The 27,729-nt window shown below is 40.0% G+C and overlaps 1 protein-coding gene across 2 annotated transcripts; it reads left to right on the top strand.

The window, feature by feature from the left end:
* The first annotated feature begins 618 nt into the window (after positions 1–618).
* On the top strand, positions 619–27,729 carry jph2 (junctophilin 2). Of its 2 annotated transcripts, none has more exons than XM_026153340.2 (6): positions 619–1,754; positions 5,362–6,178; positions 19,863–19,981; positions 22,170–23,107; positions 25,914–26,014; positions 26,099–27,729. In XM_026153340.2, the coding sequence occupies exons 1-5, from the start codon at positions 1,376–1,378 to the stop codon at positions 25,992–25,994; spliced, it is 2,334 nt and encodes a 777-aa protein (XP_026009125.2). In that variant the 5' UTR covers positions 619–1,375; the 3' UTR covers positions 25,995–26,014; positions 26,099–27,729. The 2 variants fall into 2 exon arrangements, with proteins under 2 accessions (XP_026009125.2, XP_026009128.2); XM_026153343.2 differs by having other exon boundaries at positions 26,089–27,729.

Genomic DNA, 27,729 nt, shown 5'->3' with positions numbered 1-27,729 from the left:
TTGCCTCACCTGAATGGTAAGGTCAGAATTTGCCATAAACAACATAAAAGCATGACTCCATCCTGCCTTGTATTTACAGGTCAAGTTGTTGGTAGTGACATAATGGGAACAGTATTCCCATCTTCTGATGGCTGCTTCCTGCAGGGTAATGCAGCATATCACAACGCTCCAATCATCTCAAACCTGTACTAGTAAGCTGTACCTAATAAAGGGGCCAGTGAGTGTAGCAGATAAGTGTGATTAGTGATGAAAGTCAGGTGGGCAACAGGTGAAACTGATGAGGATGAGGGATACAACCACAAAGGAGGAAAAAGGAAGTAAAATACAGCAAAACTAACTTTCAAAGTAAAACTGGAAAAAAAAAAACTAAAAAAAAAATGACAGACAAGACGGAGACAGGGGAACTAGAAAGCAGAAGAAACTAGACAGAGAAACATTTTTTTCCTAGTAAAACAGGAATATATAACATACTAGCAGCACACATGGTACCAAAAGGGATCTATATGCATGGCTACATTTATGGAGAAATAAACCACAGAGACACATGCTGAAGCCTAATTTGCACTGGAAATATTGCACTTGACTTAATGTCACGAGAACCACAGGCGCTTTTCCGTCATACAGGAAGATGAATTGGATGCAACAGTGGTGCATGTGCGCTCACATATCTCTCTGCTGAAGCTTCAGCCTATTAGAGAATAATTGCGCTCCAACTGCATTAACTGGGCGCACCGTGTGTGCAGCAGTAAAACCTATAGAGAGCAGAGTCCTGTCCCGAAGTGGCAAGACTCTCTGGCATGGCTCCTTGCAGGCAGCAGAGTAAGGATTGGGTTGTATTTTTGGAAGGGTGTGTGTGTGGATTGGTCGCCTTGTTAGGTCTGCTAAAATATTTCCAACAGCAGCGACTGTCGGGAGATAGCTGGGTGGCAGGGACAGGGGGAAAGGGGCTTTTCTCTGTGGCCACCTGGTAAAGCCATGTAAGATCCCTGGCTTTTCAAGACAGAAATACAGAAACAATTCCGATTCAGTAACCGGTAATAGGATCCAAATTTGCAACGAGGTATAATTTATCCTGGAGGGAATCTGTGGAGTGGGTAGTTAATTAGCTTAATCGACGAATCCAATAAGACAGTGGAGTAATCCGGAGAAAAGAAGGGAGGAAAAACAGAATAAAGTGTGAAGTGCGCCCCGGAGCTTCATGGACACGCTCAGAAACCCCCAAACCCAAAGAAGAAACCAAGTTCAGCACTGAGGGTATCTCCTGCCAGTTTTAATGTCAGGTGAAGGTGAAGTCAGACTAACGGAGCTCTTATCTTTAGAGAGGTAACAGAAAAAAAATCAGCTTTACTTTCTGTGCGTTTTTCTGCGGTGAGGAATGAGTGGAGGTCGCTTTGAGTTTGATGACGGTGGAGCTTACTGCGGAGGCTGGGAGGGGGGCAAAGCCCACGGCCATGGCATCTGCACCGGACCCAAAGGACAGGGCGAGTTCTCGGGCTCCTGGAACTACGGCTTCGAGGTGGTGGGAGTCTACACCTGGCCCAGCGGGAACACCTACGAGGGATACTGGTCGCAGGGGAAGCGTCACGGTCTGGGAGTAGAAACCAAAGGACACTGGATTTACAAAGGGGAATGGACTCATGGATTCAAAGGGAGATATGGCGTCCGGATCAGTGTTGGCAGCGGAGCAAAGTATGAGGGGACATGGAATAACGGGCTCCAGGATGGATATGGCACAGAGACGTATGCGGATGGAGGTGAGAGTCGCATTAAATATGCCCACAACGACCAACAAGTGGGGGGGAAAAAACTTTGATGTTTTTATATTTTTCGATAATGTGCTGTTAGAAGTTTGATATGTGAAGTATTCGTTGTTTTAATTGAATATCACATATTTTGTATGCCATGTGTATCTAATAATTATCATTAGTCTGTAAAGGCTACTTCTTTGCAAGACTTGTATGATAGACTCGATACTTTAATTCGTAAATAAATGTAAGAAAACACTAAAGTTGCCACATAAACAGTGCAATGGAAAGCGAAATTATTACCTCTACAAAAATCTATACAGAAGGATAACAAATATACAGCAAAAAAAAAAAAGGGGGGGGGGGGGCACCTTATAACTGTGAAAAAGTGAAATATTCACATATATGCACTTTGTTATTGTTTAAAGAAAGACGTGCACATTAAAACTGCCGATTCAGATATTTTAAATGGAGAACGCTTTACATATAGAAAGAGTACCTGAAAACCATTGTGAAATACTTGAGTATATGTACTTAGTTACCACAGAAAAGAGTTACTTATAGTCATTGAAAATGCTAATGTGCCTCTAAAGCTAGTGCTGATAAACGTATTACTCCTTAAATATAGAAATAATCAAATAAATTACCATTTACTGTACTACAGCAAGTAAGTACACATGCTCAAGCACATCCACTTATCTATGTTTGAGTACATCACTTGAGTACATGGCACTGAGATGAACAGATGCTTGTGGTCAAACTGCAGATTCATGTCTCAGCAGGATAATCGGGTTTCTGAATCTTTAAGTAAAACTAATAATAGATAAATGAAGGACTTGAGTATTTTTGTTACTGTACTCAGTAAAATACCGATTTAAATGTACATAGTTACTACTAAATAAAAAATAATGCTGCTGCTGTAGGTCTCTGCAGAGTTATGAGTATTCAGATTATTTTAATATTAATCAAGATGGCTAAGGGCAGCTAAGAAATATACTGTATATATTAAAACTGCAGCAGCAGACCACAGTAGGGTCAGAGGTCATCGTGTGGCTGAACCTCTTCACAACATTCCTCTCAATGAGGAAAAGTTGCTAGTTTGAGGATTTTCAGTCAGTATTGCTGAGATTACTGATGCACTTGACAACTGAAAAGGTTTAGGTGATTCAACTTCTTGATGTGCTTTTAAAAGCTGAATTGAACACATCATGACCTTCATGGTTTTAACTGCTATCTATAGCTATAAAATAAATGTGAAGTCCTGAAGTGCAGTACTTTATTACTATTGTTCTGCTTGTAAATCTTGCAACATCACAAGCAAACTCCTGCCAAGATTGTTGGAGACAAATCCGTGAGTGCAAAACAGACCGGCCTGATGAACTCGGTGGTCTTTAATGATGCCTCTGTAACAAGAAGAAAACACCACCCTGCTGCTGTCAGTCAAGAGGTGTTCAGAGTTTGTTGGAGCTAAAAACCCCTACATGGATGTTTCCAGTTTGTTACACTACACGTCACAGTGGCAAAATAAGTACTCAAAATTAATAAAAACACAAAAAGAAATGCCCTCAAGTCTACGTCTTACACAAGTAAAAGTACTAAGCATACAAAACGTGTAGTAAAGTGAGTAGTTGTGCAGCAGTACTAGTCCTCTCAACTGTTATACGTTGTATATTATGTCATTTGTATATCATTTATGAATGCGGCCACAGTGTTAACAGTGTATCAGGAAGGAAACATTATTATCAAACTTTGTGTGTGCATTTTTTTGTACACTTTCTCTGGGCGCTTCTCTTGGTTCTACTTAGCCCGTCAGCTCACTTACTTAATAAAATGAGTTAGACGAATAAAATTAATTGTGTTTGTACAACAGCAGTGGTTTCCCTCCTTAACCTCTGACTCATCAGCTTTGAGGTGCGGTGCGTTGGAAGATGTGGTTGGAGGCGGGTGGGTGTGAGAGCACCAGATGTCAGGATTTAATAATAGCCCACATATTTGGTGCCCTCTTGGCCTTGCAGGCTGAGGCCTCGCTGTCACTGTAATCCACACACATCAATTTTAGCATGAGAACAGACACTAAGATGATTTGTCAGCGAGGGTAGTACTGAATGAGATGTGTCACTCTAAAGATATCCATGACATTTTGGCAGAAATGAACGTTTAAACAACAGTCTCCAGGAGCGATAGCAGCTCTGTGAGCCTGGACTCAAATAGGCTAACAGGCTAATATGTTAAGAATGGCATTATTAACATGCTAATGAAGCTAAAGTGCTAAGATTTACTATTTTCACAATCTTCAATTTAATTTATGGTAATGCACTGAATCCCTGCTGTAGTGGGTGATCCCATTTGCATACTGTGAGCTGGTGTGTTTCCACTGCTGAACAGTAACTTCTGCTAAGACACAGAAAGGAGCAAAAACTTAAGAGCTGACTTTGAGTCAATACATTAATTGCAGGAGCTATGAAAGCATCACATGCTTTTGCATTAATGTAATGAGCAAATTAGAGATAGTTGCAGCCTCTTAAATTATTTCTGAGCCATTATCCTTCTGCTAATCAATATAATGTGTTTATACCGCATATTCTTAACAGACTTATCAAAGGTGTTGAAGTCTGTATAGCTGTGATGTTAGGTAACATTTCTCAGATAGTGAGCATCAGGATAGGGTATAAGATACAATGTAGGTTTAACACAGTGCATTCCTCCTTCATTAGCACAAAATACAGACGGCACAACAAATAAAAATCATACTTTTTTCGCAGGTGCTATTTACATAGCACACAAGCTATCTCGAGGTGCTTTATAATGAAAGATCAACATGATCACGCTGTGTGCAAGCACTGGGAGGAAGTGCTCCATTTTAACAGGAAGAGACCTCATACACACTCAGAATTAGGGAGCTACTGTAACTGACTGGTGAGTGAGTGGACAGAGAAGACAGAAAAGGAGAGACAACAAACAGTAAACAGGATGAATCACAAACTACAGGAGAGAATAAACAAAAAGAAAGAACAGGCGGCACATGCTGCTGCGCTCCCTGTCTGTCCATCAGGCAGGCTGTCACAGGGCTTCTCCCTCTTGGTAATTTCTCGACTGTGTCTTGATTAACTGGATTGTCTCACCGTCACGTGTGACTGGAATGTTTAACAGCAATCATTTCAAAATAAAAGCAAAAGAATCCTGTGCTTTCTGCCCAGAGTCTATGACAAAGTTCTTAATGATAGTAAGCTGTTCAAATCACCTTCTTGCAGTTCCAGTGGTTTTGCAATTGCTTGATCAGAAATAAAAGTGTACGAGGATGGGGAAGTCAATAAAATCTGCATCTCAAAATCTTAAAGTTCTATGAAAACTTCTTTCTAAGATCAAAAAGCATTCTTGAACAAAAGATCAGGGAGTCTTTGACCTGATTGTAAATGTCATTATGATTTCCAGTGTTAGTGGGGTCTGTCTTCTATGTCCATAAAAAGTGCAGTGCAGTCTTTCCCAGTGTAGATGATTTGGTGTTGATTTCATCCTGATCAAGGTGGAAACATGTTTCTAGGGTTAAATACCTTGTGCTCAGGATCTGCGGTGTAGTAACAAAATATTTACAACTTATTTTTTTAATGGTTTCCAGGTACATTTCAGGGTCAGTTCACTGGTGGGATGCGGCACGGCTATGGTGTTCGACAGAGCGTCCCCTACGGCATGGCAGCAGTTGTCCGCTCCCCTCTTCGTACCTCCTTGACCTCCCTTCGCAGCGAGCACAGCAATGGCACCGTCCTGCAGCAAGACGTCCCAATCATCACCACCACCAATGCCTCAGGTGAGGAGACACCCGTCGCCACTCCTACCCAGCTGGGACCGTCTCGAGGAGGCTTTGCCCTCACACTCCAGGTGGACCCTGGGGCTGTTAAAAACAAGAAGAAGGGCCTATTTCGCAGGAGCTCCCTACTGGGTAAGCTGAAGAAGTCTGACTCAAGCACATCGCTGTCCAGCCAGAAGAGCAAGATCAGCTTCCTGAGGCCGGATTCAGCTCTCAGCTCCAACGCCAGCGACACCAACTCCACAGTCAGCATTGGGGATGAAAGTCTGGCTGGAGCTGAGGATTTCCCCCCAGTGGAGGCTGACATTGACGCCACCACCACAGAGGTCTACATGGGCGAGTGGAAGAATGACAAGCGCTCAGGATATGGAATAAGCGAGAGGTCCAGCGGGCTGAAGTATGAGGGTGAGTGGCTCAATAACCAAAGACACGGCTACGGATGCACCACGTTCGCTGAGGGAGGGAAGGAAGAAGGCAAGTACATGAACAACATGCTGGTGAAAGCCATGAAGAAGAGGGTGATCCAGCTGAAGGGAACCAAGATCAAGCAGAAGGTGGAGCGGGCAGTGGAGGGTGCTCAGAGGGCTGCAGCCATCGGCAAGCAGAAGGCAGAGATTGCTGCTTCCAGGTAAGAAACCAGAGAGATCATTCTTCTCATGCCTTTTTTTTTTAAATCATATTTGGTCTATTATGGGTATTTTTTTCTATCCTCAGAGCAAAACTATGATTTCAACATGCTTCTTAGGTTAACTGGTGATTCTAAATTAGCCTCAAGTGTGAATGTGAGTGTTAGTGGATGTCTCCCTTACAAAGGACTTGTAATTTTTCTATGGTATATCCAGCCTGTTGTCCAGTTGCAGCTAAGATCAGCTTCAGCCCCCTGCAGTGAGGCTAAGCTGTCAAGAAAATGGATCGCTGGATAAATCTCCAGCGATCTTTAACAGTGGTATTAAATACCACTGAGGGTCGCTGGCTCTGTTGTATTTGTAGAATTTGGCTACTTTTGAAGTATTTGCACAAGTGTATTTTTTGTCAAACTCGGCACAAACCCAGTAGATCAGCAGATATCGGTGCCTTCCAATTGGAAAATCCCATGTGGGTGCTTCAGTCTCCTTACAGTCTCCTTACAGTAGCTGCACATAAGCATGTTGCTTTGCACCTGCACTCCTTCTCTTCTTTTAATGTTGTTTTTGACTTAATATCTGATCTGTTTTTGATTGAAGCCCACTCTGTTCTGTCCTTGGGTCCTTCTGCTGCTCTCACTAGCTTGTCCATTACCGATATACACATGGAAGAGCGATGAGAGCCGTAGGGGTGGGGGAAAAAATCGATACTGTGTAGTATCGTGATATTTTGTTTGCTAATAATGTATCGATACAGGGACAGCAGAAATCGATATTTTGTTACTAAAAAGGTTTTTGTGCTCAGAGCATGTTGATCCTTTTTCTGAGCAAGAATCCTGACATTCCTTCACTGTCCAAATGTGTTTAACTTTTTTTTGGCAGCAATAAACATGACAGTTTACTTATTTTAATTTAAGACATGTTTTATTTTAATTAAGTTTAAAACTTTTTTATTTAATGTAAATTTATATTTTGTTTTAATTTACTTTCAAATTCTTCAGTTGCTGAATGGGCTGCATAGTTTTCATATTGCATAGTTCAGAATAGCTATAATTGTACCAGATGGTTGCATTCAGTTAAGTTGGACTAGACTGTAATACAAACCGTTCAGTTTGTCAACAATAAAACTAACTGAAATGAGAGAAAGACTGAGTGCGAGACTTTATCAATATTCATTTTATCTAATATCAAAGTTTACCTTTATGTACAGAATCTGAATATTGCAAAAAAAAATTTTTTTTTTAAATCGCAATAATATCGTATCGTGCGTTAAGTATTGTGATAATATCGTATCGTGGGATGTATGGTGATTCCCACCTCTAAAGAGCCGACATCACCAAATATAAATCACAGCAGATGGAAATGTCAATCTTCTTTTCACTGCACTGGTTCAGACAGAAATATCTATAAATAAAACAAAAATAAAATCAATTATTTTAAAAATCCTACAAAAGGGAGTAAAGACAAGTATGTAGGCACCCCCCAAACTGCAATCCACATAAACACAAACACACTATGTGCTGTAATTGTCTTAGCTACTATGATTTTCCGTAATGTGAATAAGGATAGTTTTGAATTGTTTGGCAACCTTTGCAGTAGAGCCGATGAGATATTTATTTATTCAGATGGCTGAAAGAGTCTTTTATGATCCAGGAAATGCCTTCAGAACCTTTCAGCAGCACTGCTTTTATAACAGGTGCTTAGCCCTGTGACTTATATGTAAATTAAATGGTTAAAAGGCTTAAAGTCGTGCTAGGATTTGCTAAAGGTCAGTTTGTGTGAAGGCAAATGAAGTTCACATACTACTAACATTTATTTAGAGCCTTTATCTGTCATTGTAATCATCCATGGCTTTGGCTGCAAGTCCAAATAAACCTATAACAGAAATACCTTTAATCAATGTATTATAGCACAAACTGGACAACCCATTGTTAAAAATTCATGTGGGTTCTTTTGGTTACCTGTTTAGTTTTTTGTGGTGAAACTGGAAAGTTCACAGGCATAACTTTTCTCCCTCTCAGTGTGTGTTTCTCAGTTTATCTGCCTGAATTGGCACTGTGTACAACATATTCAAACAGTGAGACTGGAGTGACCTTTAGAGCTCCACTGCACTCAGTTACAGGAGTGGCTGAATATCTGATAGCTTTCTGATAGATTTCAACGTTAGGAGGAGAATACATATCTGAAATCTCTATATGTGCTTCCTGCTGCAAGCCCAGATCGTAGTCGACAGAGGATTTAGTTGAATACCTGAGGAGCAGAAGATCTCTGGATTTTTCTAAATGAGTTTGCTTATAGTTTAACACAGAGCCTAGAAACAGGGGAACCCATAAGTCTCATCATCCCCATGAAAGAGAAACAAAATCCAAAATCTCTAAAGCTGAATAATTAACATGATATTTGAGTTGTGAACAGAAGAGTACTTATCATGGAGTCGTGCAGGGTATTTGAGTAATGGCGATGCTGGCCTTTTAGCGAAAATCTTAGATGATTCACAATCTGGCACTTTTACTCCCTGCAGTTGTCAAAATGTTGATGTATCTTACAATAGTTGGAATGTAGCAAGCAGCTCCACAGTATCAGTTTCCAGCTCACCACTGTTGGCCTTGAACACGACTTCTCAGAAATGACTCCCCGCTGGGATCCCAGGGTCCTTACAGCCATGCTCCTCCTGGTGTGAAAACGCTAAAGCATGTGTGGACGTACATGCTGTAATCTTATATTTGTGTGTCATTGTAAGAGGTCGGGTCATTCAGAATTTTTGATTTTAATAGTTTGAGGTTTCCAATAATCATTTGATCAGTGGTTCAAATTCCTGAGCTTATTACACCCAAAGCCTGGAAGTAAAACAGGTGATCTTCTGGAGTATTTGTAGCCAGAAGTATCATTTTATGCAAGACTACACGGCATTTTTATCCTTTGTTCGCCTGTTCTACAATGATCATGTTCCACATTTTGCATCTAGTCTTCTAAATTTGAATATTTTTAATGGAGAGACTGTGGGGAAACCACCAGGGACTGTCATCCTGGGAGTCCTGTAGGAAAACATGATGTCTTTTCCAAGGTGGAAAACTACAAGTAACAAACTATGCCAATTTGGGAAGGCTTCGGTGAAAAAGTAGAACAAGTAAAAAGCAAATTCAGCTATGTCAAAGATCAGAAAGTTTGTTTTTCTTTGTTTTTTAGTCTCACAAGAAACCTGCAGCTCAGAGATGTTTCAGTTGATAGATGCATCCCTGCTAAAACCCAAAGGATTTCTAGATCAAAAAAGAAACTGAAATAACAGTTAAGAACAGTTTAGTGAAATAAAAAAAGAGGCCACATGAGAGTAAGAAACAACTTCCTTTTATGTACAATGTATTTATTTAGCAAGGAATATATTCACACAGGAAATGTGCTTCACATGCTAAATTCCTCTGAGCATTTGTAACCTGCCCCACACAAACATAGTCTGACCCTATTATAACCCCCTGTGATGCCAGAAATGGCCTTTGCTGAATCCTGTTAGAAGGGAAAATGTACTTAATTGTATGACTGCATATAAAAGATGGACACTGGCACTCAGTGGTTTCTACACTTTACCTTTTGAAGCCTGAACCTTAGTTTTTTGGCTGCTGATTGTATTTAGATGAGAAGGTGGGAGTACTAAGTTAAGCCAACAGTACCGAGCTTGGTTACCAAGCTGCATCCGTAAACAGTGCAGCTGCAATGCACAGACAAAGATGCCTGCCACAAATTTTTTTGGAAGCTCTGTTTTTGCTAACATCCCCACAGCGAGCCATATTATCTGTCAGATAAATTAATTAAAAACACTCCAAAAGTCACAAAATTCAGTAGAGAGTATAAATGGTAAATGGCCTGTATTTATATAGCGCTTTACTAGTCCCTAAGGACCCTAAAGTGCTTTACACATCCAGTCATCCACCCATTCACACACACATTCACACACTGGTGATGGCAAGCTACATTGTAGCCACAGCCACCCTGGGGCGCACTGACAGAGGCGAGGCTGCCGGACACTGGCGCCACCGGGCCCTCTGACCACCACCAGTAGGCAACGGGTGAAGTGTCTTGCCCAAGGACACAACGCTCGAACTGGCAACCTTCCGATTACAAGACGAACTCTCAACTCTTGAGCCACAATCGCCCTAAGAGTAGCATTTCCCATAGTGTCAAACTATTCCTTTAACTAGGTGAAAAACCTTTTGGATGAGCACAGAATGCATGAGTGTGATTATGTTTAAGTCATTATTGTGATTAATCGCTACCCCGATTTGTCTCACAGATTTATTTAAACCTTTCTCTCACACATTGCAGCACAATCTGATTTAAAATTAATGCAGGAAATCCTTTTTTATTATGTGATTCATGTGTGCACAAACATGTCTACCTTCAGATTGTCTGACCATACAAGGCGGTGGTGTTTTTGCCGTCTTCAAGACCTGAAATAGGCTGAGTGTTTACAGCAGTGAGACTTGCACTGATGGACTGCAGACCCCCGTCCCTGCAGATTGAAATCTAAATATTGTACTGCAAAGATAAGCAGTATATGAGAGTTACTCATTGTGTCAGTGCTTTAGGATCACCTGAGGCAAGTCTGAACAGAGAAAAGCAGATTTCACATTTAACACGACTGTCATCAGGAAGAGCCTAAAAAAGTGCTGGAAGGTCAGTGCTGAAATTTCAGCTGCACCGCATTTTACAGGCAAACTTTGGTTTTCATTACATTTACTTGGCAGTTTGAGTTACTGTTTACGTTTAAAATTGACTTCTACTATTTACATATTAACTCTTTAGGATTCTGAGTATTTTTGGCTCTTTAACCGTCCATAAAAACAGTTTTGTAAACTGGTTGTAAACAAAGTTCGGACTGGAGCTCGGGACTCTTTGAGGGCTGTCTTGTTTAATTTGAGGGGAATAAAATAACGGGTCAGTAATTAGAAAAACAGATGAGCTCTCTGTACTATTTCTTGTTATGTGACCTCCGAGCAATGTTGCAATAATGAAGTTTCCATTAGCACTTAATGTGTGTGTATTTTAGCCAACAGATTCAATTATATTTAAAGATGCTGTCATCTAATCACTCTTTCATGCAGTCCCTTGTGCACACAGTGTCTTCTTTAGGATTACTTCCCATTTCCACCAAACATTAGATTATCTAATAAAGTGGAATTGCACTGTAATTAGGTCGTAGATGTCATTGATGGAGAGCTTTTTTGTAGCAAGCATAAGCCATGGCCATTCCAGGTGGTAAAAACAAACACTTAAAAGGTCTCAAGAGAAATTACGCTTTTTAAAATGTACTTTGAATAGCCCTGTTTGGTGCAAGTTCATGTATAGCGAGTTTTCTGCAGAGTTAGTGGGACCCACAGAGAATAAGGGCAGCATTATTTTCCATCGAACACCATCCGCAGAACTGAGAACTGTCAGTCCTTTTCATGTCCAGGCCAGGTGAGACTGGGTCAAACTAAGCAGTAGACTCCAACCGACAAAAATATGTTTCCCTTCTGTCAATTCAAGTTTCAGATGGAATTCTTTTGCTGCATGCGTAGGAAGCACAATCCAAAAGATAGATAAATAAATGAAATGGGTACGGGTTGGGCAGTAGATAGCTCTGGCTGTAATCCTCTTTACTGGCACACATTAAAAGCAGAGGCCAGTGCTGACTCTGAGCAGGTCTAAGTGACCGTGGAGTCTTTTTGCTAATGTGCTTGGGCTGATAAATCATTTATATTTAAAAGTTTCTGTTGAATGAGCTTGTTACCAGCAACTAGCTCAAGCATGAGATTTTCCTTTAACCATATCACAGCACTTCAAATTCCTTGACGAGTGCAGTCTGAACCACTTTGAGTGTCTGGTAAGACCAAATAAGCACAGTATAAATGGCAATCCTTTTTCAGTGATGCAAAACAGGCATCTATTCAGTGTCTTTATGGTGAATACCCACTGCGTGAGGATTCATCATCACATCATTATCAACAGCCAGTCTGGTACCTGCAAAGTGAGACAAAATGCATTGCAAGATGTAGCAGAAAACAGTGTACATGCCACTGACATATCAGTGCTTTATACACTCAGTGTCCAAACATTTAAATCAGATGGCAGAGGAGATGTAAAGTATTGTTAACAAATGCCCTTCTTCTGTGGAACCGGCTTCCAGTTTGGATTCAGGAGACGGACACCATCTCTACTTTTAAGATTAGGCTTAAAACCTTTTTGCTAAAGCATATAGTTGGGGTGGGATCAGGTGACCCGGAATCATCCCTTATTTATGCTGCAATAACGCTAGGCTGCTGGGGACTTCCAGACTTCCACTTTTTTGTCTAACTCAGTGTGTGTTTATACACCTCCTCTGCATTTAATCATCAGTTATTATTAATCTCTCTTCCACAGCATGTCTTTGTCCTACCCTCCTCCTCTTCACCCCTAACTCGTTGCAGCAGATAGCCACCCCTCCCTGAGCCTGGTTCTGCCAGAGTTTTTCCTTCCCACTGTCGCCAAAGCACTCGCTCATAGGGGGTCGTATGATTGTTGGGGATTTCTATGTATTATTTTAGAGGCTTTACCTTACAATATAAAGTGCCTTGAGGCATCTGTTGTTGTGATTTGGTGCTACATGAATAAAACTGAATTGAATTTGAATTGAACTGAAAAAGTGGATTCATTGTTTTTGCAGTAGTCTAAAATTCTGATTGGTGTCAGTGCACATTATCTGCTGGAGCCGTGGCTGATAGGGAGCAGGTGTAAGTGACTGAGGAGTTCCTTGCAAAAGTGCATGGAATGCTCTTTATTTTTAGGAGTTTAACTATGTCACAGCACCTCGAATTTATCTTTTTATCCTACGTAGACAGCTACTGGAATAATATTACATCTTTCTTATTCTCTTTTTGACAATTTAATGTCCTTTGCACCCTCTAAAATCTGTTTTTCTTGCACTGGAGTATTTTTATATTGTTGCATTGGTCCTAACAAAACAGCCTTCCTGTAGTCCTGGATATTAAACTGAAATCCAATATTATATAAGCAGAGGAGACATGACACATCTGTTCCTGGCAGTGGTTTCCTCACACTATGATCCTTTGGCAGTGATGTCTTGGATTTAAAAATACACATACAACCAGGACACTGCATGCGATCCCAGACCAGGCCTCTTCAAGCCCAGTTAGTCAAAGTGTTTGCTGACACTCAGACAGTCTGTGGACATTGTTCTGCTTTGTGGACTGGCTGCTGGGCGTCTGGAGGAGGACCTGTGTGGCAGGACAGGGTGTAAATGACGCACACATAGGGGCCTTGTAGTCACGGAGGAGCCCTGACTAAATATGGACAGGCATACTCTTGCTGTATCACAATCGCGGGGGAATGCAACAGCTGATTGTCCCCCTCCCCCCTTGCTGCTGTCAGACCCCGTCTTTCCTATCTGGTCACAAACACCCAGACAGCGATTCTTCTTCTTTTTCCCTGCAGACAGAAATCAAATACTTACCCATACACCACACAGCTGTGCTCAAAAACAGTAATCTGCTTGCTGTTTTTCTCTCTTTCTGTCACCTCCTGCAAGCCTTAGCTCCGCTAAGAGCCGCCAACAGTTCGAGATCACAGATCTCGATCCATCTTGCGTCAGCAGTGGTGTCAAATGCCTCCATGGATATAAATATGGCACACCTCATAAGCAAGTGCTTGGGTATAAAGGGTTAGTGTATATATGTACCACACCTAGCTTTAGTTGTGGGGCTTGGATTACATACTGTACTGCTGATACTAGCATTTTGTGCTGGTGAGCGATCAACTGGTCATAAAAGTTGTAAACAAAGTTCAGACTAAGGCTCAGGACTCTTTGAGGACTATTTTTTTTATCAAGTGACTTATTTAATTTGATAGAAAAAGAAACTGGTCAGTAATTAGAAAAATAGATGAGCTCTCTACTATTTCTTGCGACGTGACCTCTGAGTAATGTTGCAGTAACGAGGTTTCCATTAGCACTTAATGTGCGAATATTTTGGCCAACAGATTCAATTATATTTAAAAATGTTGTCATCTTTTTTATTAACAGCTAATCACTCTTGCATACTCCCTCGTGTATGCACACATAGTTGCTGCAGAGTTGGAAAGGACCCTCCACAAAGATCCAGTGGCACATCTCTCTCGCCATCAGTAGACTCCAAGACGATGGTGGCGGGACAAAAAACAGACATTACAAAACAGCAGAGTACCAGGACTTATTTAAAGAACTGTATCTATACTTATATATTAGGCCAAATTTAAGTTGTACATTAATCTGTGATCTCATAGCTGTGGGGAGTTATGACGCACAGAAAATAAAGTATATTAATGTACTAACACTAGCACATGCTTTTTTTTTTATTCAAAGTACACACAGTTATTTTTGCAGTGCATTTGTGTAAAGTGACCTTTACTGTACTTTTGTTTCTGCAGCTGAAGCCTCTGAATGCTTCCTTCGCTGACTGTATATAAAAGCTGTCTGTGTCTGAGAAGTGAACTCAGTGCAGAATTCTCTTACACTTGTGGGGGTTTGTTTTCTAACAAACAGTAGAGTGCAGCTCCTCTGGTTTCAAAAAGACTTGTATATAAACCTATAGAATAACAGCCCAAGAAAACTTTTGATCTGTGACCTCACTAATCTTAGCGTTATGGGCTGACTTGATCGTTTTTGTGCTTGGTGAAAACAAGGTTAATTTTGAAAATTTGGGCTCAATTTGAGCCAGAAAGAAGGCTAAAGTATTCTCACTGACTAATGTCATGGCATAACACATTGGTTAGCCTTAAACTATTCATTTAAGTGTTTGCTGAGGTCACAGGTGGGATTTATCAATCAGAACATCCATTGACTGACATTATGAGGAGCTATGATATACATTTTTTAGCAACTGTAACCAGACTGGAAGATATATAATTACACCAAAAGCCCCAAACAAATATAGTGTTCCAGCAGGAAAACACTGCTCAGTGCTTGGCTGCTTTAATCCTTCATGCCAGGTTCTGGTTTATTTATTTATTTATTTTTTGTTATTATTATTTTAGTCAGTGATTTGCACAAATCTATTCATTTTGATTATATGACTCGTAATTTACAGGATTGAATTTGATTTAACCATGCAGGCCTAAGTCCCTACTTTTCACCTTGTGCTTGTGCTAAAGATTTCACCATATTTATGGTACTGAGAGTTGTGTGGTCAGTGATGGACACGCTCAGTGAGCTGTGAATGGATGTGAGGCTGCTACAGGGGTCAGTTTATATCCGTCTGCTGCCTTTAGCCATTTTAGTACTTACCAGTAGCTCTGCTACATGCATAGCACTTTATAAAAAAATGCAGGTCTCATAGGTGTTTTCTAATAAAGTGCACAGTGAGTTTTCATACTTAACCACTGTATTTAAGCATAGACTGTATATAAAGGATACATGCAGTCACTTTCAGATTACCCTTTTCTTTCATAATTAGCTTCCTGGCTGTAATGTCCATCTCCTATGCTACAACTGAAATGGAAAGAACACAGTATTTCATGCTGAATTCAACCATTTATTATGTTAAAAGTAGTACAAATGTAATATCAGTGGTGTAAACGTGGTTCTGTGACTATTGTGCGATGCCATGTTTTGTTGGCAATAAGCTAAACTAAATGGGAAAACTGTGGAGTTCCCAACAGGAAGGAGAACAAGAGAGAGGCAGGAAGCTGAACTGAGCCCGGTGTGTCAAATCTGCTGATTGCTTCAGCTTAGAATTACCCTGGTGCTTCCAGGCATACTAAAGAAAATAGCTGTTAGCCACTAATCTACCCAAGCTCACATCAAGCTATCATAGTAATAATATGAGCTGGACCTGATGTGGGTTACAGTCATTGTTGTTTGAGCCAGATGTCCAAGACATCAGACATCTGGACCATTTAGGTGTATCAGAGGTGAAATCAAGCAGCCGGACTCCCCCTGAGTTAATCCATCAGTCAAAGTCAACTATGGCCAATGGAAAACTGCAGATGTGGTCCACATTCAGACCAAACATTCAGTGTTATCTGAATGAAGCCCCCCTCTGCAGCCTCCGCAGTTAACAAACAGTTGAAACTCTATTCCTACTCCTGAAGACACTGAGCCACTGTGAGGTGGAAGGTAGAGTCAGTTTCCAGGAAGAAGCCATCTGTCGACATCTTTCTCTTCCAACTGGCAGTTTACCCGTCCACACTGAAAGGCTGCCATCTTGTCTGCTACCTCACACACCACTCTGTCTGCAGGCAGTCAGGAACTAAATTGTAATAGTATATTGTTAGGTAAGGGAGAAGATGGTTGAGGCTTTTCAGAGTATATTTTTATAATAAACATGTATGCATATTGTGTTCATTAGCACTTTAAATAAACTTAGCACAACAACTAAGTAGTAAGGACATTTTTGGTTGGTCAGTTATTTCTTTGCTGCAAAATTGCTTCTTGGCAATAAAATTGATACCAGTGGAAATCCATTCATGGGTTGAGCAGCAGAGTTAAGTATGTGGGTTGTGCCTTTAAAAAAAACTTTATAAATCTTCTCAGAATAAGCCAAACAGCTTATTCTGCTATTGACTCTTGTTTTGAGCCTCTGGTACCCTGGTGCTGACAATCTGGCTTGTCATCATTAGAGGCATCTCAATGCATAGAGAGATCAAGATGAGTCTCTGCAGCCAGGGGTAATCACATATCTCCACAGTCTTGGACCAAATTCTATCCTCCAACATAACAACGATCGCATAGACTTTGATCATCTGGTCAAATAAATGATACCAAACAAGAGCTGATAGCAGAATAAGCTGTTTGGCATTGGCAGAGGGGATTTTTTTTCCAAGATTTTCATGGGCACAACCCACATACTTTACTCTGCTTTTCAACACACAAAAGCATTTTCCTCGCAAATGTGGCATCATCTAAGGGGAAATAAACAGGCTTTCCAGTGGTACAAGATTTATTGCCAAGAAGCATTATTACAACAAAGAAGTAATCGACCAAAACAAAGTTTCCTTACTTTTTGTGCTAAGTTTAGATATTGTTGAGATTGCTATGGAAACATGTTGTTAAAGATCAGCTGTTAGAATAACTTTGAGGAAAAACAGCTTCCTGAGTAGGTGCTGAGTCTGTGTGGACAGGTGGAGCTCATTTATATCAATCAGGGGACCTCAGGAGCCTCTAATTGTTCCTGGTGGAAGCATCTTCCCCACCTAAGAGGAGCTATTTTCATCTTGGTGTAAAGTTACAACATGTTGAGTATTTACAGAGTAATCACACTCAGTACCTGCAGTTACTGGGGACAAACAGCAGCAGCTTTTAACTCATTTACCTCTCGAGTTTTTGGATATAGCAGCAATTCATCATCTAATATCATCCTCTTTCATCACTAATGATGAAAACATGATTAGATTTTTTTTCTTAACTATTAACTGATCCTTTTGTGATTGCCAGATGTTTTACTTTATGGTTTTGAGGAAGTATATCAGCAGGTGTTTTTAATTGTTTAATTAAAAGTTCCCTGATCCGCTTAGCTGAAATTTGACTGTATGTTTACAGAGGCAGGAGGTGTATCAGATTAAATTAATTATATGTGTACTTTTTCACTGAGATGATATGATTTTTGGAACTGTTTGGTTGCTGTTGCAATGTGTTGGGGCTCATTTTCCATGTAACATTCCCCAAGTGGCTTCCTACTGATAATTTTCCCTGACCAAATATTCCAAATAATTGGTTTAGGCACTTAAGGCTACAAAAAAACAATCCAGTTTCTTTCCACAATAGAAACCCAACACACAGAGAGTAAAGTCACACTGAGCTGAATCGTACAGTAGAAATTAGGTTAAATGTAGTTATCATAAAACATGTGCAAAGTCAAAATGCCTGACACACCGCTATGTTCCCTCTAAGCTGTGTGCGTGAGCAATCGCGCACTGCTGACACTGCTAAAGAGCTACCATTAGCATGCTAACAAGCTAAACTGAGATGGTAACCACTGAACCAGTTAAACAGCTTTTATTCTACAAAACTTCAGTATGGCTACAGTCTTTACCCGAGTAGAGAAGCATAATAGTATTAAAATAATAATAAATTGTGCTGCCCTATTTTTGTGGTATAACTAGACTGCATTTCAGGTTTAGCAGCTGGAATTAGCCTTGTTTTCTTGGTTGCTACCTGTTCTTCAGTGATTCTTTTTTTTTTTTTTTAAGGGGAAATCCAGAGTGAAAGTTCATGAACTCTGCATTGCAAAGTGTTGCATGATAAGTAAATTTTTCCAGTGTGCAGCAAAACAACTATAAATATACAAATGTACGCCTGTCAGGCCGCAGTGCTTTCTGCCTGTCACCCACACAGACATTTGTGTGATGATGGAGGCCTCAGTAGCTTGCCAGCAATAACTCATTGTCTCACTCATGGTGGCAAAAGTGTAATTTATTTCTGTCCCAGGCAAACGGTAGAACAGGACAACCCCTTTCCTCCAAAGCTAATAATACTAATGAGCCATATGACCAGCGACTGCCCACCCCAGCATCCATTTGACCATGATTGAATACTATAAACAAGCCTTGTACTGCGATATTTTTGGTCACTCTGTTTAAGGCCCTTATCTCTGAGAGTGTTTGTGTAGGAAGGTCGAGGTCAATGTCTCATGAACCATTAAACCATTATAGTATGACGTAAATGAATAGAAAGCAGAAAAAGTATGTAGAACTGAAACAGGCTGCATCCTGGTTGATGCATGTGCTGATCACTGGTGGCTGTAAAGAGGTTAAACAAGAAAGTGACAAGCAAATGCTCAATTGAGTGAGCGTATCCAACCCCTCAGCTGTGTTTCCTCACACAAGAAAAGCTTAAAGCTACTTAAAAAGGTGACACAGAGGATAAATAGAAGGGATTTCCCTTTTTGTTTTGGAGCGTAAACGATGGACAATTAAAATATAATTTTTGGCTTTCTAAAGGTGGTTTCTGTCTAACAGTGACTCCAAAATGAACTGATTGATGATTTAATGATGAGACGAGATCAGCAAGTTATAGCGTAGCCTTCAAAATAAATTGATTTTGGTATTTTTCCTCAAATATAACCGGTTTGTTTATTTTGGTTTTTGTCTTTCCCTGTTATTTGTCAATGGAGGTGTCGCTGATGAAATGGTAATATCAGTGCTAGGCTTACCTGAGGGAATCTTCTTCTTTTTTTTTCTTTTTTTTTTCCCCTTCTTTGGCTTTAATTATTTTTTATTAGTAAAATTAAGCCTGGTTTAAAGTTATAGACCAGTATAAACCGACATTTGTGAAACTGCCCTGCTATTAAAGGAATGGTTTTATACATTCTGATTTATATATTCCAATTCACCAATTCACAGCTGCTAACAGGTGGACTTTGTTGCCTCCTGTGGGGACAAAACCAGGTTTTGTAGTTTCACATTTAAATTAATAGCATTATTCTATTTGGGAGACACTCTGACTTTGCTTTCTTGATGGTGAAAACACACTCATATCCCACTCTTCCTCCCGACAGCTAAGCCAAGTGTGGTACTGATTGTGTCATTTATAAAACACACTGAAGTGAACAACAGATGCTTTCTGAAAACAGCATGTTCATTGCTGGCATATAGGGGGGGGGGGGGGGGGGATTAGGATTCAGACCATTAATGAAATGAGAAGATGAAAGAAGGCTGAGTGACTTGTGTTGCATCTTTCCACTGCAGGACAGCCCATGCCAAGGCCAAGGCAGATGCAGCTGAGCAGGCTGCCCAGGCCTCCAACAGAGAGTCCAGCATTGCCAGACTGGTGGCCAAAGAGCTCTCCCCTTCCTTCTACCAGCCAGGTTAGTCGACATCTCCACACCACATTTTAGAAAAAAATCAGCAAAATTAATTTAAAAAGCATCTAAAAGGGCCACCTTTTAAGGCATCATAATGTCACTCACGGACTTTGCAGCTGTATGCAAGCTCTGAGTTTCACTAGATATCACGGGAATGCACACTAAAAAAGCTAATTCAGAAAAAAAAATTTTTACCTACTTATGTATGATACTGTATGAAGGAAACAGCAAATGTAAAATCCCAACAGCAGAGCTACTTCTCTACTTTGTCTCTGTCCTCACAGCCTGTGATAGTATATCCTTCTGCTGAGGCCCATCACAGGGATAGTCGCGTTTGACTGTCTAAAAAAAGGACCATCTTATTGGGTCGAAGGGATCGTATCAGTTTCATTGCGAGTCTGTCGACACACACATTGACACAAAAGCAAAGGGGCTATTTGGGAGCCTCCTGCATTTCACTCCTGCGCTCTCACTCAGCAGAGAGCTTAAAGAAGTCAGATGCAAACAGAAAGTCGTCCAGCTTTCTAAATGAATTGTCTCTCACTTTCTAAATGACTAGTCTTTCACTAAAAGTCTGGTTGAGACTGGCGCTGGCTGAGAAACATCTGCTTCAAAACACTTCATAAATTTAAGGATCGGACTTTTGATATTCTATACTTTTCTTATTTTTAGCATAAGAAAAGTATCATATGTACAGCTGTCCTACAGCTGTACGTGTCCTACAGCTGGTAATCATCATCAGCATGTGTATTCATCCACAACAAAAAATGTTTCCCAACAAATGGTAATTTCTTCTGTTTTAGTAACATTTGCTCAAAACTACAGTGTTCAGCTGTTCAATTCAAACCAAATATGAAGAGAAAGCATATCAGTGCATTGTAGGTGTGGATTGTCTGACAATATCAAAAATATTAATTGTTTTTAGTATATTTCATTTTGGGACAAATTTTCTCCTTTGGATTTTTTTCTGAAATGTGAGCAAACAGAGAATTTATTTGTGTTTAATGGAAAAATGTGTACTCCAGCGAAAGCTTATTAGGAAGGGGATGCAGCAGCTGAATGCATCTCTAATATCCTCTGTAGCTGCTTCCTGTGCTCTCAGGAGGTTTAAGGGGATGATACTTATAAAGACAATCTGTGACCTCTCAGCCCTGCAATACTTGAGCTAACATTTTTATCAAGGGAATCTTTTTTTAATGGAAAAATGTCCGTTTTTAAATTGAGCTCCTTTAGCTATTTTCGAGCCAACAGGAATTTATCTAACAGTGAGCTGTGCTCCATGATAATTATGAAACAGCAGAAAGATATTAATATAAATGAATATTTCTAAAAAATATATTTACCTGCAAAAATAACTCAATAAATAATAATAATAATAATAATAATTCTCACTGTAAGCTAAAGGTTCAGGCCTCACTGATGTGAGCACTCGGTTATAGACTCCTTTTGTACTTAACCCAATACTGCGCTATGCGCCATGAAGTGTGACCTCTCTGTGAGCACAGTAGCCACACCCATCTGCTGCTCAATTATTCTGTTTGTGAATGGCAGCCAATCAGAATAAAGCTGGGTAAAGTGAGAGGCACTAAAACAGCTACTTTCACATGGTGAATGACTGAAACCACTAAAAACAAAAGAGGATTATTTTGAACTTTAAGTCATGACACTCACATGATAAATCATTTATGATGTTTGTAAATCCCTAATGGATTGAGGCATTATTACTTAGTGTTAAAAATACCATGGCCTTTTTATGGAACATTAATTCTAATTATCGTGATTAGTACATACCCATGCTACAGTATCTCTAATTTCGGTCCATTGTTAGGTGGGTCCTTGGCAACATGACATCATATATAATTCATAATTCAAGTTTGTGGCTATAAATTACATGTTATTGTCATTCAAATAATATTATTTTAATGAGGCATTGTAGGTGCATAAATGTTGGTAGATGGTTGTAGGCAACATGATGGCGTCATATGTTTTTTAGATAAGAACCTACACAGGTCTAAGACGTACCTGTGTGCCAAGTTTCATTAGTCAGTTTGTGATTGTGTAGGAGGAGTTTGAAAGCCCACATTCTGTATCTATTATACATTTTAAATTATGGAAAAAATAATAATTCCTCTGACTTATAATGACTGATGGTAGAAACCAGTGATTAAAAAGTATTTGAACTGGCTTTCAGGTCCTGAGTATCTGAAGAAGAGAGCGTTACAGTTGGCCGTGGAAGGCAGTGAGAACACAGAGACCATCATGCATGAACCCCTGCTAGCTGAGGAGGAGCCACTGCCTACACCACCTGAAAGCCCGGTTATGAATGAACTGGACAGCCTCATGCCTAGCTCATCCCCAGGTCGCACGCCTTCTCCAAGCCCAGGCATCATGAGCAAGGAAGAGCCCAAACTCCTCAGTCCAGGTAGCTGGAATGAAGACAAAACCAGTAAAAGTGGTGGAAGTAGTAAACTCAACGGCAAGCAAGGCAGTCGTCCCACTACTCCCCCTGCTCCTGCTTCAACTGTATCTGAAGGAGGAGGAGGGGCCACCAGCAGTCGTGGCCCATCTCGTACCCCGAGCCGCCAGAGCAACAAGAACGAGCAGGGTTCTGACATGGAGATCAAGCCACTGCAGAAGTTTGACTCTGAGGCAAAAGCATCAGATGCCACTACAGCCCCTGCTGCCCCTGTAAGGAATAGCCTCATCTCACCAGAAGAAGAAGAAGAAGAAGCACCACGTCCCATCTCCAAAGCTCCCTCCAAAACGCCTTCCAAAGCGTCTTACAAATCTGTAACTCCTGAGTCTAAAGCCTCCGAGGTAAAAAGCGAAAGAGCACCACCAACAAAAGAAAGAGTGACGCCTGTATTTGAGAACAAAGTGGAGTCCAGGGAACCGAGCAGGCCTCCCAGTAAAGCAGAAACAAAACCGCTACCAAAACGGCAACCCAGCCCAGCTCCAGCTCCAAAACCTGCTCCGAGTCTTGAACCTAAAATGGCACCAAAGCCAGTGGAAGCAAAATCTGTAGTTGCCAGACCGGCAGCAAAGGTGGAACCCAAAGCCGAAGTCAGACCCAAGCCCATCCTGTCGAGCCTCAGCAACGAGGTGACCCCAGAGTCTTTGGACATGGAGGTAAGACAGTAAATATACACAGTGACTCACTCTTCATTATTTTTTGCTACATCAATATTGTCACAACATGTATGGTGGTGTCAGTCTGTCAGTCCAAGACTTTGGTCAACAGCTATCAGATGGATTACTGTTAAATTTTCCACACACATTCAGTGTCCCCAGAGAGTAATTCTTACCGATGCTCGTATAAGCATTTAGCTCAGTACAGCCTTAAAAATATACACTAGCATTACTGCTGACATTAATGACCATAAGTCCTAGTTTCTAACTAAAGAGCACAGCTTGACACCATCATAGTCAAATAAAAGTGTACACCATATCCAGTCACGTTATTTACCGTATAAGGGCAAAGCCAGACTACTGTTCTGGTTTGTTGGAGGGGGAAATAGTTGTAAATGAATGCTATGTCTCCTTTTTCTCTATTTTAAATGTGCATTTGCTTTATATTGCCTGCCAATTTCAGGTATTAATGTTACATTGGTTTTAAAGTTTTAGCTAAGCATGTACCCTAAGCATCAGCATTAAGTTATAATTATGGCTATAAATATATCAGCCAAACATCTGTATCAGCCAGTACTAACCTCCACCAAATAAGATGACATTTACTAATCTCAGTGGACGATAATTATCTGTTATGTCCAAACAATTTTCTTTTAGTTTCCCTGCTGGCTAGATGGGAATAAATAAATAAATAAAAATACACTTAGAAATAGCATGCATGACAAAGAAATGCTCACTTTTACATTGTAAATATTTGTTATAAGCTAGGATTGAAGCAACTTTTATTGAAATATGCTTAAATTGGTTTGTATTCGGGAAGTAGAAGACAGTGTACACAATGTACCTGCCAATATGAAGCTGGAATGTGGGAGGCTGATTATAGCTTAGCATAAAGACAGGAAACAGGAAGAAATGGCTAGCCTAGAGCTAACCAAAGCTAGCAGATTGCTCCCATCTGCACCCGTAAATCTCACAAAAGGGATAAGGGGTGTTAATTTCTGATCTTTAAAGGTGCTGGTAGGACAGTTTTCTTACCCTTTAACTAGGCTGTTCTAGATGTTAAACCCCTTTTTTTGTCTCTTTTTTTTTTTTTTTTTTTTGTCTTGCTCCTCCTGCAGTCTTATTTTGAACTTGCTCACAAGATATGTTTTGGGTACAACCATCTCCTATAAATAATAATTTTGATAATCCTTTATTAATTCTTTGCATTGAAAAGATAAAACCCAACATGAACAGCCACAGATTAGGAAGGTTAAAGAAAAACAAACAAAGTGTCTTAATAAGGTTTATGGCCATCACATGCAATTAGAAAGGTTTCAGAGCACTCTGAGTCTTTGTGATTCTCCAGCCTGCTGGAACACTATAAACACCATTCATCCAGAGGATTTTGCCTCATTTGGTGTGTTGATGGTGGTGGGGAGTGCTATGTATGACGTAAATTCAAAATCTCCCACAGGGCTTCATTAGGTTCAGATTTAATGTCTGTAGGGGAGAGCCAGTAGACAAGCTGACCCACGACCTTTATCTGGGCGATCTCAAACACTGTTTGTCATTTGACCCTGAATTTAGTTAGCATTTTCCTTTTTTGTGGGAAAGAAACTAAAGTCTGTCAAAATCTTCATGAGTATCCCAAGTATCATTATCAATTTTGTGTCAGAAGCTAATTATCTCAGGTTTAAATGTCATCACATATGTTCATGGAGTCCCATTGTACAAAAAGGGGTGACTGCATTACTGAAAGTGGAGCTCTGATTTGGTAGAGTATACAATTTTCACCACGGCATCGGGTTGAGCTCGCACAATATTATTCCAGGATAAATATGTAGTCTTAATCCTGTAAAGCCTGAACCATGAAATAATTCCCATAAAATTCTATTTTTATAGTGTTTTTTGAATCTTCTGACAACTTTTTTTTAAGGAAATCAAATGTAAATTTGCATATCTAAGTTTTGATTTGTAGTCAGTACACTCAGTGTTATACAGTTTAAGTTCATGTAGCATCATCATAATGAATAACTGACATTATATTTGATGTTGTATATGTCGCTTAAGATTTTTCCAAGTGATAACAGTAGAAGAAGAGGCAGGGGCTCTACTTTCTTTTTCCCCCCAACGTAGACATCAGGATACATTTTCTCAAAAATTTCTAAGAATTTTGCATTTTAAGTAGCATTTATGTTACATGTTGGTGTTTAACACCTCAAAACTGAGTAAGTTTCCATTTGTTTCTTGAATCTTTGCAGAATCACTTGCAACTTTAGAGAAAATAGTTGTAAGACTTATTTAATAATCAAATCATTATTATCAGCATTATCAAGGGTTCAATTATCAATATTTCTTTGAGTATTTTCTTTTTTTAGCTCTACTTAGAAACTAATTTCTCTGATGACTCATTGTCCCCCTTTCATGTGGTAAGCTGATCCACGAAACCACTCTTTTGGACCTTGTATTTAATTGTGTGATTAACTTAGGCTTAGTTCTAAGGTTTTAATTGATATGAATTTATGAATTTTCTGAATTTGTTGTTTTATTTTTGTCTCATATTTCCTTAGCTTTTGACTTATGGCAAAAAGAAAAGTAATTTGGATTAATTTTAAGTTAACTTGCACATCCATGGAGGCATTTTACTCCTGGAAACCGTTCCTCCCATCAGGACACCGTAATGTACCCTTCTACATAACAGGACCACTGGGTCCCTTTACTGTTGGAGCTAAGGTTTAGGTTTTTCCTTTAATTTTTCACTCATCTCCAGTTTTGACTGGATCCGCTGTCCTTATTCTGCATTGAGTTCTTTTCCTTTTTTAAGGGCCCAAACACCATCATGATCTGCATGGTAATCCTGCTCAACATCGGCCTGGCCATTCTCTTCGTTCACATTTTGTCATGAGACATTTTCCACCTCCTCAGGTAATAAACACACCATCAAAATGTACTCAGAAGAGGCGATGCAGTAAAAATAAACATGAATCCACTAATATCAGTTTGCTACAGGTTAACAGCAGTGTCAGAGAGAGATGGGCTTCCTCCTCCTCCTCAGTAAAGACCAGAGATCAAAGACAACACTGAGGAGGAACAGAAGCCTCACGCAGACCGCTGCAGCTCCTAGGATGGTTTTTGTTGATATGACTTCGTGAGGCTCTGCGAAGCTCCTCTCTTTCAAGAGGTTAGAGAAACTGAAGGACATTGAAGGGCTGGCACTGTTCAGTGCATCTAAAAATGATTTGTTTAGAGGAAAAAAAAAATTGGTGGGTGAATGGTAGGTTATGTCCCGGTGATGATGCTGAGGAAAGAAGGGTGGCACTCAAGAATTCAACTTTTTCACAGTGTGTCATGAGCGTGTCAACATTTTTGCAATATGGCTTTTAAATAAACACTTAATTGGCATTCAGACTATCTGGATCTCACAAGAGTGAATCAGGCACATAAGACAAACCCACCTAGATACGTTTTTAATCGCCAGACTGAATATTCTCTCTATAATGCCTTGAACTTGATTGTTTAGACACAAAAACTACAGCAGATGTGTGAAGGGTTTGGGCGTGATAACTGTTACTGTCAGGAGTAGGGATCTCGCGTGTGTTGAGTCTCATCAAGAAGCTCTCCGAGTGGTACTGTAAAAAAAAAAAAAAAAGGGGTTTATTTACTGGCAACATTTTCAAAGCGTTGTGAGTTTCTGCAAAATCTTTGAGACTGTGGTGTACTACACTGTGAAGTTTTCAGTTTTCACTGGGATTTATGTGCATTTCCTGTCATTCTGCTGCTTTGCTTTGGGGAAGCTGATAAACCAAATAGAGAAGGGAAAATAAGAAGCTTATGAGTGCCGCTGCTGCTGCGTAGGTTCCTGTGGTGTCGTGCAATGCTGTTTAGCACCCAGGCAGCTTTAATACAGAGTTGTGCAAGTTTTGCAAGAGGAAAATGATGGCTGGAGTTTATCTAATTTGAAACTGTCACTGTATGTTGTTGTAAGGTTGCTGGATCTACATAATTATCTTGCAGCAGGGAGTGGGTTGGGTTCATTATTTTATGTGTCAGTGTAGAAAACTGTCCACTGCTTTATTTTCAGGGCCTGTTGTAAGATCAGCTTTTGTACACATGAGAACACTTTGTATGCATCTGTGTTTTTGTACCTTTTTTGAAGTGCACATCTTTACAGCATTCAAAATATTCTGTTGTAGGATTTTGGGGGGAGGGCTCATTAGTACAATCAGAAGTTGTAATCCTAAAATTTGTTTCCCAAATGAGTCAGATTACCTCATGTTTGTGAGATGGAGGAAAATAGAAAGATTCTTAACTCCATGTCTTATATTGAGAAGAAAGCTTTTATTTTCTTAACCCAGTTAGGATTTAAAAGGAACAGAGTTTTAGCTGCAGTTTTTTGTTGTTGTTTTTTTTGCCTTTGAGTTTGCAAATGTACACACAGACCACTAGTGAAAAAGTCTACAAGCATATAAAACTGTTTTGAAAGTAGTAAAAACCAGTTTAAGAAATTCCCCATTGTGGTTTACCTGTAATCTACCAATGATTCATACCAGTGTCAATGCAAATGTGGAAGCCACTTTATTTTTTCTGTTTTAGAGCAGAAATACAGCTGAAGTCAAATTAAAAACTTTTACACTTGTGAA

Source organism: Astatotilapia calliptera, chromosome 20, assembly GCF_964374335.1.
Source record: "Astatotilapia calliptera chromosome 20, fAstCal68.1, whole genome shotgun sequence".
NCBI lineage: Eukaryota > Metazoa > Chordata > Actinopteri > Cichliformes > Cichlidae > Astatotilapia > Astatotilapia calliptera.
The sequence above is the reverse complement of the archived record's forward strand: the minus strand, read 5'-3'. Positions and strand labels throughout refer to the sequence as shown.